The sequence below is a fragment of the Sinohyriopsis cumingii genome, chromosome 15, assembly GCF_028554795.1.
Source record: "Sinohyriopsis cumingii isolate HCF-2022 chromosome 15, ASM2855479v2, whole genome shotgun sequence".
Classification (NCBI taxonomy): domain Eukaryota; kingdom Metazoa; phylum Mollusca; class Bivalvia; order Unionida; family Unionidae; genus Sinohyriopsis; species Sinohyriopsis cumingii.
In genome coordinates this window covers 48,288,361-48,303,840 of record NC_142975.1, presented here as the reverse complement: position 1 = coordinate 48,303,840, position 15,480 = coordinate 48,288,361, and the positions used below count along the sequence as shown (strand labels likewise).

At 35.5% G+C, this 15,480-nt stretch overlaps 1 protein-coding gene across 1 annotated transcript; it reads right to left on the bottom strand.

The window, feature by feature from the left end:
• Nucleotides 1-4,498: 4,498 nt before the first annotated feature.
• On the bottom strand, nt 4,499-14,851 carry LOC149781759 (receptor tyrosine-protein kinase let-23-like). Its single transcript, XM_089935010.1, has 4 exons — nt 14,793-14,851; nt 10,823-10,933; nt 7,146-7,305; nt 4,499-5,121 (listed from the first exon to the last, which is right to left on the bottom strand). The coding sequence occupies exons 1-4, from the start codon at nt 14,849-14,851 to the stop codon at nt 4,891-4,893; spliced, it is 561 nt and encodes a 186-aa protein (XP_089791136.1). The 3' UTR covers nt 4,499-4,890.
• Between the last annotated feature and the right edge of the window lie 629 nt (nt 14,852-15,480).

The following is a 15,480-nucleotide window of genomic DNA, read 5'->3' as shown; positions in this document are numbered from 1 at the left end:
TTGAAAAGGGATACACTAATATTACTTGCCATTCGTATTTGTACATTTTGTGTATATGTTTATGTCTCTATGATGACAACGACAAATGACACTTTAAACCTTTTACAATTACCATTTCCTTTTGACTCTATTGTTTTACCATATTATGCCATTCCCATGTTACACTAATGGTCACCTTTATAATACAATGTGACCCCAAAGAGGCCCCCACATCTTAACATATGTGCACCTACATAATTATGTGTGTGTGTGTGTGTGTGTGTGTGTGTATGTGTGATTTGGATTTTTAACGTAGCTTTAACAATTTTTCCGTCATATCGCTACGATGTCTGCAGTGTCGCAATCTATAGTGATGTCAAGCACTGGGGCATCATGCCGCAAACATGTAGTATGATGTCCCACCCAGTCACATTATCCTGACACCAGGCCGACCAGGCCTAACACTAACCTCTTAATGCTGAGCGCCAAGCGAGGCAACTGTTAGTACCATTTTTTGTAAGTCTTTGGTATGACTTGGCCGGGGATACATAATTATGATACGACCCCAAGTGGTTATACACATCTACGTTTGGTTTATTAATCATTTGGTGGCACTCCACAGTTCAGTATTTAGCATAGGGGTTAGATTTTTAAAGAAAAAGATTTTGCCCGGGTTTCCACACGGGTTATAATGGGTATTTAAACAAAATCTTTTCCATCTTAGGTATTGTTCAAAGAATTTTTACAATTTCGACAAGTACAATATTCAATGAAATTTCAGCCGCCGTACTTGAAAGTAACATAGAGATATACTAAGATTCTCTCCACTGTGAATGTTGCAAATGTAAACAACTTCGTCTTACAACCGCCAGTCCCTCAGAAGTTCATAATATCTGCAAGCCACATTTTCATATTTTGTGTTGAGCACCAACCATCATTTTGCTTCAACACTTCGTCTCTGAGCACGAAGTCAACTCAGAAATGCAAGTCTTTACTGCAAGGACAATACAGTATTATTACCAAGAGGTCAAGTTTATAAACTGTGTAAATGATAAACTAAGCGTGCTAAAATAAAACTTAAAGAAGTATTTAGTAAATTTTTCGAAGCATTGTGAAATGTAAGCACCACTACTACTGCATGCTAGACCACTATGTAGGGTTTCAGAAAAACAGTCATTTTTGAAAAACAGCTGTTTACTGTTTTCAATTTTCAAAAAACAGCTGTTAACAGCTGTTTTTACTGTTTTTTCCATATTTTCACTAATTTTACAGTCAATAGCTTATTTTTGTGATGAACACCGTTTTATTATATATCTTTCGTGACAAGTTCTAAATCAATATATTTTTACTTCTTATAATAATATTTCAAGAATACAAGTGCATTAAGCGACTTGTCTGAGAGACGCGATCTTAATTTTGTACAGAAATTCGTACAGACCGAAAAAACTCTTTCAACGTCCGTTGATGTCGGTTTAATGGATAGAATTGCGTTGTACAATTTCTGGAGATTTTCAGTGCGCTGGCCAGAGTTCCTGAAGAGCGTGAATTCGGACTTGAGCCATTTGAAACTATCTTGCCCTCCGACTGCAATTGATGATCCATCTTTTTGAAGCAACAAATTCAATTCATCTTGAAGAGACAAGTTCACACTTTCAGCATCATTTGACGACTGTTCGACGACATCTTCTACATCGTTGACTTCAGATAGACGATACGCTAGTACTAGATATCATTATAAACTGCCACACTGCAAACATTGTAGCGATATGATTGAAAAATTGTTAAAGGTACGTTAAAATCCAAATCACACATCACACTACTGCATGCTCGATTCAAAACCTAATAACGTAATGTTTGGACATCCATCTATCATATAGCCTCTTATAAGCTGTCAAACAATTTCAAACGTATCCTTCTGTCAAAAAATTTAAGACATATCCTTCTGTCAAACAATTTGAAACGTATTTGTGCAAGAACAACCCGTATTTTGATCCTGACAACTCTGCGAGTCGAATACAAAACTGGCACTAAAAGGTGAAGGTCATAATTGAGTCAGCAAACAATGTTACAGTTCTAAAATCAGTATGCATACATGCATTAATTCTATTTCAATCGTTCATGCGTGTGTCTGTTAGTCTGGATCCGGAAAGACAATTAAGTCTTAACTAGTAATCCATCATTTATTGTCTTACGAGCGTTTACTGATAAACAATCAACAAGGACTAGAAAGTTAGTTGGGTTATAAACATTCTGTATTGCCTTGAATATATATATATATATATATATATATATATATATATATATATATATATATATATATATATATATATATATATATATATATATATATATATATGACACATGACGAGTTTACGCTGCTTCTCCTTTCCAGAATCAAGACATACGACGAGACATGTATTCAAAATTGTAAAAATCACAAGGACATCAGATTTAGGACTACACATTAAGTAAATAATAATATTTGTTCGGAAAAGATACAAAGCAATCAACTTAGATAAAAGATAGGTACATGAATTATCTTAGAAAGTACTCGACATTATTTAAACACCCATCCTTTCAAATATCCATCCTTCCATGGAAATCGAATTTGAGTAGTTCTGAGCTGAGTCTTTTTGCAGCGAGAAGTGAATATTGTTGTGTCATCACAGTACACACGCACTGTATTCTGCTATTATTACTAAAGTACCAGATGTAGTCAATAATAATTAATAATATTCCATTGAATTTGATAATTGATGCCAGTACAGTAATCCCTGCAGCGAGGTTCAATATCTCGCTGTTTTCCTTTCGAAAGGAATTTTTTAAAACTATTTCATGTATTTTTGTTTACAAATTCAACCCTGATGTATCGAAGCAAAAGAGTGAACACCACAACACTTGAGTTTGCTTTCAGAGGAAAACCCGCTGGAAATTTGAAACCTTCAACAGATGTTCAATGCATTTATCTATTTACGTAAATGTTACAAGACAATAAGAGTAAACTAATTTCAATGTATTGGAAATGTACCTGTGAAGGTTTAATGCATTTAACGTCCAATGTCTGTGCTCACATAACTGTTATTTCATTCAAATCATATCATAAAGTTTTGTGGGCACGAAACGAGGAATTGAACTAGTTAGTCCATACACTATTCGTCCACATGTCGGTCAGTAATTAATAAGGCTAATTAAATATACCTATGGTCAGTAATTAATAAGGCTAATTAAATATACCTATGGTCAGTAATTAATAAGGCTAATTAAATATACTTATGGTCAGTAATTAATAAGGCTAATTAAATATACCTATGTATGACAATTGCGACGTCTCTGTAGTATTGGAGTGTACATGTGCAGTTTATTTACCGTCTATTTATTTATTTAGCCTGTATGCTATTTGTCTAACTTTTACAACATTTTTGAGATTTATCCTGAAATGATGTACGAGCTAATAATGATCAGTTTTGTTTTGAAAAGTTAAAATAGCAAAATAATTGCTGTCGTTACTCTGACAGCCGGACATTTCTACCTATATCATGTCATCCCTAAAACTGACATCTGTACATTTCCAGCATGTCTTAGTTGACTTTCCTCTGACACTTGTACATTTCTAACTTTAAAACATCTCGCTGATTTTACTCCGAGTAACTAGACATTTCAACAGCGTGTTTATACCTTTAAAACATGTCTTCGCGTAATTTATTTTGATTCTCTCTCTCTCTCTCTCTCTCTCTCTCTCTCTCTATATATATATATATATATATATATATATATATTCTACCTATATAACATGTCTTCGCTGGCTCTACTCTTACTCTACATTTATACCTATGTGAAATATCGTAGCTGACTTTCTCTGACACTTGTACATTTCCACCTACATGACACATCTCGTCAACATGACTGACACCTGATAGTTTCTACCTACATGATAAGCACGAATTCATCTGGCGAGAGTTTTTCTATATTTTGTTTTGGAAGAAAAATGTAATTAGTCACTAAGCAGTGTTGATAAAATGTACATGCAGAGAGTGTTCTATCAACATTCCTTGATTCTAAAAGGTTAAAGAGAAAGGAGAACAGAGTTGATATATTAAATAGGTTAAAATTATGTATGAGGTCAGAAACTGAAATGTGTTCAATGAGGAAAGCGCTCATAGACGTGGTTGAAATTTAACTCATTGCACACATCAGCTGTGGTGAACTTAAAGGTTACATTTTTCTTAGAAGTTTGATATCTGCACACTTGCCCATAATGCTACGTTTTTTGTTACAATTTTCAAGTGAATGAATTATTTTTGATTAGACACAGAAAAATGTTCATGACATAAAATGCTTATACTAAATGGGTTTGTACACAGCTGACGTAACAGAGTCTTGCGATAATCCCGGTAGAATTGACATAAACATATCAGATTGGAATGATATCATTATGTTTGCTTAGGCCTAGTGTTTGTTTGCATATTAAGGAAGAGATGGATCCCAAGGGTACTAAATCTTTCTTGAGTATTTAAGAAACTTTATCCGTGAGCAAAATGAATGTGGTCCATAATATTACATGATCAATAACAAAATGAACGAAATAAACGTGGGGCTTCATAACGAGGAAAATTAAATACAAAAGTAAATCAATCCAAAACTTAAACGTATCCTACACGCAAACGGGTCGTGTAGACGTTTGAGTACAGTCTTGATTGCACAAGTACAAATCAGATGCGTAACGTTAGCTGAACACATCCTTATCACGTAGGAATGAATATATATGAAAACAAGAAAATTAATTAAATAGCAAAATAGTGTTATTTACAACTGTCCGCAATAAATTCACCTGTCATGAACGTTGACAAGTTCGTCGTTGCACGAGTTTTTCTGCCTTAAAAAAATGGAAAATCTTCTTAACAATTACAGGTCCTATTTTTCTTGTGTTTGATGGGGATCTCGATGTAGCCGGTGGAAAAATTGGTGAAGGTTTCTGTTGTCTCCTTGAAGAACTGTGCACGTGCGACTGGTGAAAGTGACGGATGCGACTCCTGAACATCTGCGGACACATTTTCCATCTAGTTTGTAAAATCGGCAAGCGTCGCAGTTGGAAACGCCAGGACCAGAACAAGTTCTGCACAAAGAATGACATCGGAAACATACCTAAGGGAAAAAATGAAAGAAACATAAAATACAATTTTCAGCAACAGCAAAAACCATCACGTACTTGCGAAAGGTTGGCTGGTTGTAATGGGTTTAACGCCATTTCACATGACAGGCAATACATGGCGACCAGCGTAAGTTATGGATGTACAACTTGGGAAAACACGCGGAAGAACCACCGACCCACGGGAATCTTCTGGCAAGCTTTCTCACATAACCAGATTGGCCCAGCCCGAGACTAGAACCCACGCACATAGAAGTGAGATGTTAGTGATCTGTAAAGACCAGCGTGTTAGACCACATGGGTATCAGTGGCCCCTAGTTTTGAAACGTGTGGTTATCATATCTATCATAAATTTAAAGAGCAAATCTGCATACCTTGATACCTAAAACAAAGATAAAAATAGTTAATCATCGTTATATGCACAATAAAATGTCCAAAAGACGACGAACATTTGAAAAGATATGCATAATTTATTTTAAGATTTATTTTTCTTTATAATTGTCAATAAATTTAACTCTGATCGATAGAAAAAATAATTAAATGATCTGCAGCTGTACGTGCAGCACGCCAGACACCTGCTGATGTATGCATGTTACGTAACGCCAGACACCTGCTGATGTATGCATGTTACGTAAAACCAGACACCTGCTGATGTATGCATGTTACGTAAAACCAGACACCTGCTGATGTATGCATGTTACGTAACGTCAGACACCTGCTGATTTATGCATGCTACGTAACGCCAGACACCTGCTGATGGATGCATGTTACGCAACGCCAGACACCTGCTGATGTATGCATGTTACGTAATAGGTAAATGATAGTGACCAAAAATGTTGGAGCTGGAGACAAATTGAGCCAAGTATAATGTAAAATCCAGATGCTATTATTTCTAGGTGATTTCATAGTTTCACAATAGTCACATATTCAATGCAAGTTACCCACGTTTGGAAGACTGTTGGTTCCAACTGTTAGGTGGTAAGTGGCTGCAGTGAAGAGGGCAATTTATGAAGATGATCGATATTCATTGGAAGATGTTAATTATCACGATAATTCGTCACCTTTTTAGAATATTTTGAAGAATCATATAAAGCTAAGAAAGTATTGTGTACATGGCCTCGCATTTGCTGATGACTGGTCAAAACAGATGGGTTCAAATCGCCAAACAGCTTCTGACCAAATATGAAGAGAGTAACCAAAGCGTTTGAATGAGATTGTCTCAGGTGATGAAACAGTGATTTACTTTCATGAATCCGACTAAGTGAATTGAATACAGTATGGACCCGAGCAAATGAGAAAAAAAAAAAAAATACACAAAATCACTCTACATATACAAATTTGTATGGAACTGAGTCAACTCCAAGTGATTTTTGGCTCAGTCCCTTTAACAAAGATTCACTAAGGTCACAATGACTTGAAAGCCACCACGCTGTTCCAGTGGCGTCGCTAGGGGGGTGCTAGGGGTGCGGACCGCACCGGGTGACACCATCTCAGAGGGGCGACACCAAAATGAAAAATTGCAAATTTTACAGAGCACACACTGCTCGGTCTAGTCGGATTTCATAAGCTGATAACCGATCATAGTTAAATACATGACTAGCAGGCACACTGTTAAATACATGACTAGCAGGCACACTGTTCAAAAGACAGTCTCCAAGTGTAGGAAGAACATATAAGAGCCTAACACTAAATAGCATTTAATAACTGGATAATCAAATTGAGAAAACCGATAGAGGTGCATTGGGCGTACTTCGAAGGAATACACGTGTGTAATTATTACTAAAAAAAAGAACTTTCTTGTACAGCGCACTAATATTCAGAACTTTGTTGTACAGCGCAATAATATTCAGAATCTTGTAAATACCCCTCCTATGTAACATGCATACCTTTATGAGTTGAATAAAAAAGCCCCCCCCCCAATAACAGCGACATCAAGCATCATCAACATAAAACAAAGAAACCAACGAACGAATGAGCAAACAAACAAACAAAAGTCATTGTTTACAGAATGCCATCTTACCGTCATCCGGTAACCACTGATATTAACCTCCCGGGCGTAGTACCCAGACAGACATCCGATGAAGGGCGAGATGCAGTCAATTTGACTTACGTTGACTTGAACACCCAGCCAACAAGTACGGCATCCTTCCTCTCCCACGTGACTTCCGGGACCAGTGCACCTAGAACAAAAGATATTCGAGTAATAAAAGGACACGCTAAGGGTTTGAATTGTAATAGGAAAGCTTGAAAACCATACTAAGAAGCATTAATACTTGCATTCGTATATGCTCTACAATTGTGGGTAAATCTTAAATCAAAATTCAAGAGAATAAAGATTAATTGGAACAAAGTATCAAATTAAAAAATATTAACTCTAATTTTCTCCAAGATACTAGTGCTTAAATACGGTAAGCAATGAACTAGGTGTGGGAAGTGCCATGTTCCCTAACAAAGATACGCAGGAGTACACTTGGGTGAAGAACCGAGTCAAAGTATTGGTATCGAAACTCCATATTCCATAGGTTACGGTAATTTTCATCACAGAAGTAGAAAAGAAAAAAACCCAGTGCATAAGCCAGAAATGAAGATTACTGACCAGCAAGTCTGCAAGAATCCAGAACTCCAAACAGCTTACAGGCCGAATGACACAGAGAATTGAATTGAACGACGAAAGGAAGCAAAAGAGCCCACACCGGTAGCAGGGCAGAGAAAGCTGTACTAGCAGCAAAAACAAAACAACAAAACAAAAGAGTGATCTCCAGTCTATAAGATGATCAAAGAGTTGTATAGAGCCAAATTTAACAGAGCATACCCATCGAAGACAGGAATGACAAGCATAAAGAACACAAGCAAAGAAGTGGATACGACTCTTCTAGTGTGATTTTGAACGGACATGAACCAGAAACTCCAGCTGATCGACAACCACTCCAAACATCAACAGAGACCAACACCAATACACCCACATAGACTGAGATAAACGTACGCGACCAAATCCAAGTAGAACTGAAAAGCTTCAGGACCATACTCAATTAACGTCGAAATGCTGAAATCTGATGTAGCAAAAGCAGAAAAAAATTCGCAGACCCCTTACCTATAAATGGTCTGAAGAAGGAAGTCGCTAAACATTAGACCAAGGGACTCATCATCATCAGAATCTGAACGAAAAGAATCTCAGGAACTGTGATAACTGGCACGGAATCACTCTACTCAGAGTACCAATCTTCTTCATGATACTACTTCTACGAGGAAACCTGGCCGCCAGCAACCTCCTGCGCTCAGAAATGGTTGAGTTCAGAAAAAGAAGAAGGTGCGAAGTTTTTAAGGTCTTTAACGGTACTCACCGTAATAGCTTGTGGCAGATTCTGGAATATTTTCTCATTCCTAATAAACTAATTTACAAAGCCTTTGAGTGCCTGGACAATTCATTGTCAGACTGGTTTCCTGTGACAACTAGAGTTTTTCAGAGATGCAATACCGTCTCTGAGATCCTTTTCATTATCAGCACAGATTGGTCCATGAAGAAAATCGCACCACACATATATTCTACGGATGAATCTAATGGACTCCTTTACCCCATTCGAGATGATCTGCAGTTGGTGACCATTTGCGACTACGTTCGTCACGGCACATTGACATGCAGAATATAGTGAGTAGGTTGTGTGAATCGTCTAAAACAGTCGTCCTCAAAGTCACCCAGAGGAATACACAGGCCATCGTCCTCAGCTCATCCAAAACTCACATAACCATCAACGATTAGGCAGTAGAGGATGCCAAAAATTCCACACACCTGGTCTACATAGTAATCATGCAAAGAGGAGCTAGCAAGAATCAATGATTGCCAAAGCCAGAAATGACTACTGCAGACTGCGACCCGTCTTGAAATACAGCAGTTTAATATATAAACCAAAGTAAAACTCTATAATGCCTGCTTTAATAATGTTCTTCTCTATTGATCATAGCAGTGAAACATCCCCGAAGAGGAAATGACCAAGCATTCTGCTTCCGCAATTGATATCTATGCAGATTATGCCGGATCTTCTGACCAAACAAGATCACAAACGAAGTCTTTCAAAAGAAAACCAACACTCTGGAATTCAGAACGGAATTACCTGAGCACCGTCTAAGATGCTGGGACATAATGCCTCCAAACAGCATTCACAGAACATCAATTATATGGACGCCACAGGGTAAAAGAAAAGAAAGACAAAGATTGACTAGAGGCCAAGTGCGTGATGACCAACCTATCCTGGAGTAAGGCAGAGGTGGCGGCTAAAGACCGGGGTTGGGTGGAGAACTGAGGAGCGTCATGGGGGTATGCTCCAATTCTGAAGGAAACGATGACGATTAGTGAATAAAGTGTACATAAATACTTTACGCTGTTTCTTCATCCCTTTGTCCTTACTGGTGTTCAAATCTTTATGGCAGTAAATGCAACCGACATCTATCGGAAACTGTATACATACACGTGAATGGAATCACAATGATGAAGATAATATTTCCATAGAGAAATATAGAATGTATCATTATGAAACACAGGGCGTGACACTTTTTTATTCATATGTGGCCCATTTTGCGTTGGGTCGTCCATTTTGTGGCCTGCAGAAAACAAAATCCTCAAACAATAGACCCACCGAACGAAAGTGAAAACAGATTAAACATTTTTGGCAGAGAGAAGCCAGTAACTTATAAAACATAAGAGACATTTTTTTGTTTGATTCTAACAAATGAAGCGGTTTTTTTTAGAATACTCATATGTCATATTGCAACAAAGTTCAATAATGTAGCACGGTGTCAGACCATATGGGCAGGACGTGCACAATACAGGTCAGCTGAGCTCCCCATGCTTTGTCTTTTTCACTGGCTAGTAGTCTATTTAGTGAATCCAATTTGACCGTTTTAGTGAAAATTTTATGTGATAATTAGACACATGATAGTCGTCAAAATTATGCTTTTTGTAAACTGCTTTTGTTTTATTGATATGCATATGAACAAGCTCAAACCTTTCAGGTAGCAATTGTAACGCGGCAACATAGACGCGCATTCTAGTATATCGACCTTAGTATTTTATTTACCCATGCATGGTTCTGTGTACGATGTATGATTCGATTTCTCACTGTATTACTTACTTTGAATTAGTTGTGTACTATGCGCGACTTTATCTCCCTTTATGTAGTATATTGTGACATTAGCTGTGTATGATGAACGATTATATCTCTAGCTATATTATTTTGACATTAGCTGTAACTGATATACGATTTTATCTATCCACGTATTACTTTGACAATAGCTGTGTATGGTGTACGATTATATCTCTCGCTATATTCTTTGACATTAACTGTTGACGATGTACGATTCTATCTCTTGCCATATTACTTAATTTGACATTGGTTGTGTACGATGCAGCCTAGCGCAAAATAATGTTGTTTTGGTATGAATAGTTGTTTCAATCTCGACAGATTTTATATAGTTTCAAAACTGTTTTATTATTTTGCTATTAGTGTCCATTTCCAAGACAGAGTGCGGAGAAAAAGAAAATTGGCCATCAATTTAGATAGCACATACTTCAAGGGACTTATATGCACTCCCTTGAAAACTGATGATCCAAAATATAATAAATTAATTTGAGGTCCGACTCCATGTATGTATGTATGTATGTATGTATGTATGTATGTATGTACAAGAATGATGTGTAATTACCCTTCTCGTCCACAGTAGGAGTAACACAGTTCACAGGTTCCTTTGTCGCTGGGATACCTCTCAGACGGGCACCATCTACTTTCGGCTCTCGACCTCTCAGATGATGCCACCCTAAATTGTCCAGTTGTATAAAAATGTGTAAAGACATATTTTTGTAGATTTGTTACAGAAGCGTCTGGTAAAAATTCGACATTAGGACTTTGTTACAGCAGTGCCCTATATAAACTAGACATTTGGAGTTTGTTACAGAAGTGCTCTATTTGAATTAGACATTCATACCTTGTTAGAGCAGTGCCCTATTTAAATTAGACAATGAGATTTTTTTTACGGCGGTGGCCTATATAAACTAGACATTCGGACTTTGTAAACTAGACATTCGGACTTTGTTACAGTAGTACCCTATATAAACTAGACACTCGGACAATGTTACATCAGTGATCCATATAAACCAGACATTCGGACTTTGTTACAGCAGTGACCCATATAGACAGGACGTTCATACTTTGTTGCAGCAGTGCCCTATATAAGCTAGATATTGGGACTTTGTTACAGCAGTGACCTATATAAACTAGACATTCGTATTATGTTACAGCAATATTCTACACATTTGACATTTTAACGCCATATACTGAAGTAACTATTTTGTAACTGCAAAGGAAAGAACGCAAAAAGTAAGCTAGTTATTTACAAATTTACAAACTATTGACATAGAAAAATGCAGAATAATGGAAATGTAACTTAGAGGCAAAGAAAAATTAGCTTGATATAAGCTGATTCTGTGCATTATTACTTAACGTATAAGCATGATTAATTAATGTAATATTAATGTAATATTAATTAAATACCTACTTTTTTATTTAAATACTCAAGAATATTGATAAACAGTTCATTTTGATTTTTACATCAAGTTATTTTTCATAACGACTATTCCTTTTGTAGCAAATTATCTACATCTAAGAAAATATCTATGTAATAATAGTACTTTGAGACAGAAAACGATTAAACGTAGCTTTTAAATGGTTAGTTAGAATTAATTTATGCCATCTTTGACCAATGAACTCAATTATTTAGAGAAGCCCGAATCGATCATATTGTGCATTCCAAATAATATTTTAAGAGTTCAAAGTTTGATTTTTATTCTGACTAATTTAGGTGAAATAAAAGGTTCATCAGCAGTCCATTCCTTCACACAATAAAGTTCTTCTTCTACCCCGCTTGATAACAACCATGAGTCGTCAGTCCATTCCTTCACAAAATAAAGTTCTCCGTCTACCTTCCTTGATAACAACCACGAGTCGTCAGTCCATTCCTTCACACAATAAAGTTATCCTTCTACCCCTCTTGATAACAACCACGAGTCGTCAGTCCATTCCTTCACACAATAAAGTTCTCCGTCTTCCTTTCTTGATAACAACCATGAGTCGTCAGTCCATTCTTTCACAAAATAAAGTTCTCCTTCTACCTTTCTTGATAACAACCATGATTCGTCAGTCCATTCCTTCACACAATAAAGTTATCCTTCTACCCCTCTTGATAACAACCACGAGTCGTCATTTCATTCCTTCACACAGTAGAGATTTTGTATACTTTTCCTGATCTCAATCATGAGTAGTCAGTTCATTCCTTCACACAGAAAAGATGTTTGCAACTTTCCTGATATCAATCACGGGTCGACAGTTTAATAGGGTTTTAAATTTGTAAGCACTACTACTACTACTAAAAAATCTTTATCATCAAATGTCGCCATTTTGTTTACCACTTTATGGAAAGAGATAATAACACTTCTGAATATATCTGCATATTATTTTTCTGAAATCTTCAAGCGTCAGTTATATCGCCTTAGAAAGCAATATATCGCCTTAGCAAGCAATATATCGCTGTATTTCAATTCATTATTATTTATGCAGATCAATTCGAATATAAACTTCATGGCTAAAGAAAATAATTTTCTACTGTTTTATACAGTCATACATTGCTTTTTTTATAAATGTTAATACTTGTGATTTGTTTGATATCTTATCATTTTCTTCATATTAAACAGAACTTTGCTATGTGCGCTGTACTTCTATGTCAGACGTATCACTCGTCGTTCATTGATAATGTTGGTTTGAATGGTAAACACAGGAGTTTGTCTAACAGAAATTGTCTTAATTACGCTGTTTTAAAAACATAATTAGCAGTTGTATATAATAGTGGATGATCTGTGTCGCATTCTACATATTCTACATTTTTATAAATTTGAACTTTGTGCTTGAGAAGAAAATAGGAATATTATTCTTTCTTTCTTTAAATCCATGCCAAAAGTAATTATTAGTTGGGAGATTGTAGCTGAAATCGGGGTAATTATTCATCGTATCTATTAAATCGATATATTCACCAAAATTGCAATTTGAAACCCAGAGTCTGATCATGCAAGAATAGCGATATTATACTATTATAAAAAGTATATTTCCGCTCTTTTTGCTTAATCAGAGTCCGGTACGTACACTATATACCTAAAATAACTTTAGAAACGAAAAGCTGGTACTCAGGCAGTGTGTGAAACTCCGATATTTGAGTACATCCTACTTCACAAAATGATCCAGTGTTTGAGTACAGCCTACGTAACAGTATGATTTGATGTTCAGTACAACCTACGTCACAAAATGATCGCATGTTTGAGTACAACATACATCACAATATGATCCCATGTTTGAGTACAACCTACGTTACAATATGATCCCATTTTCTTTTAGTACAACCTACATCTCAATATGATCCCATGTTTGAGTACAACCTACGTCACAATATGATCCCATGTTTGAGTACAACCTACGTCACAATATGATCCCATGCTTGAGCATGGCATACACAACAAATGATATGCGTAACAAAATTAAAATTTCTCTTTGATGCAGCTGCACACTTTCGAAATATAACAATAAAAAAATCGGCATTCCTGTTTAAGTTGTTAAAAAATTAAAAGCAAAATCTTGTCCTTCTGCAGTCAAATTAATTGGAAAACAAATGCAGAAAGCAACTTATACTCATAAAAAAATTTAAGTCTAGAATCACAAAATGTAGGTTGTATTGAAAATACAATGTATGGAATTTATCTCTATCTAAATGATAAAAATCACCTTAAGGTAGATATCGGTTTTGGTCAAAGTGTATAGTTTATCAGTCGTTATTATTCCATCGAAATTTAATTTAAAAATTTGTAATTTTAAATCTCGCACTTGAAATCTACCAAAAATATTTTAATGACGAAAGTTTAATTTATATATATATATATATATATATATATATATATATATATATATATATATATATATATATATATATATATACATATATACGTAGTGAATATAGTAGTAGTAGTTGTAGTAGTGATGTGAATTATGACTAAGATTGATTTTGGATCATTATTTTTATTTGGAAATATGTTGTCTCTGTCTACCTCAATTTTATGATGTACACCCACATAGTGTATAAGCTTGTTACATCCATTTAGCCTACGTTCTGCTTTTCATTTCTATATAAAAATTAATTTTCATTATCTACCAATATTCTGTTAAGGCCTAGGAGATATAGCTCCTTTCTTGAATGACGTCAGAAACTCAAGTAAATTTTACAGAGAATGAAAGATGGAGGTACTCATCTCTCCGCAAGATTCATCTGTCATCAATAAAAGCAAAGAAAAGAAATACTTGAATAAAACTATAGACAGCTTTGTTCGATTTCAAATTACCGTCCATCTGACGTTAAAATGAATCTGGGAAGTAATCTTTATGTAAATTACGAGAGTGGAATATTTTGAAAGGAAACAATATTGTAGCACGTCCAATTCATAAGTCCCTTGTATATCATGACCGGCCCAGCATTACAGTGTAGAAATTGGATTATTTACGAAATAAACTAACTTCTACTCTAAATAATAATAATAATAATAATAATAATAATAAAATACATATTACAGTCTCACACTTACCTTTGATTAAGTGCCATCAAAACTGTCAGGAACAGGACAACAATCCGAGGAATAATCATATTCATAAATACAATGTTACTCAGTATTATAAACTTTTTTTTAATAAAAAGTTTTTTCTTTTTCTTCTTACACAAATTACTCGTTAGATATCTTAAATGAACCGCTAATATAACTTGAATAATCCTATTCTTTGATGAAGAAAATCTAAAATTCAGTTGTACGGGTATAAGTATCGAGTTCGTGACCAGGTTTGTCTATTAGTGAAAACGGACACTTATAAGACTAGATTCCTGGTGATGTGGGAGTGGCAGAGCCGGATGCTGACTACCACTGTTAAGGAAGCAGGCAAGTAACGGTTTCACGCAGAAATGGGATGGACTGTACGGTGGGTGTGCTTATAGTTGTAATAAAATGTCTAGTAAATCATTCTATATATTAGCTTGAAAAGCAACCAAATATTGGAAGGGTTTAAGGATATTTTAGTACAACTTTGACATGAAATAATACAAGAAGGAAAACAGTTAATCAATACATACTAATCTATGACTATAAAAATTCGTTCAGCATATTAACATACTACTTGTGTTCATAATTTCTGCGTGAAACTTAAATAAGGAATAAATGTATACTTATATGCATGCCATTGTTGTAGTCTAACCTTGCCTTTTTCAAGTCTTACATTGTACGG

Excerpts from the sequence above, each read along its gene's own strand:
- LOC149781759 (XM_089935010.1), bottom strand. The coding sequence starts at position 14,851 with ATGATTATTCCTCGGATTGTTGTCCTGTTCCTGACAGTTTTGATGGCA. Across the intron at positions 10,934-14,792 it reads TTGATGGCACTTAATCAAAG|GGTGGCATCATCTGAGAGGT; the intron begins GTAAGTGTGAGA and ends TGGACAATTTAG. Across the intron at positions 7,306-10,822 it reads TCCTACTGTGGACGAGAAGG|GTGCACTGGTCCCGGAAGTC; the intron begins GTAATTACACAT and ends CTTTTGTTCTAG.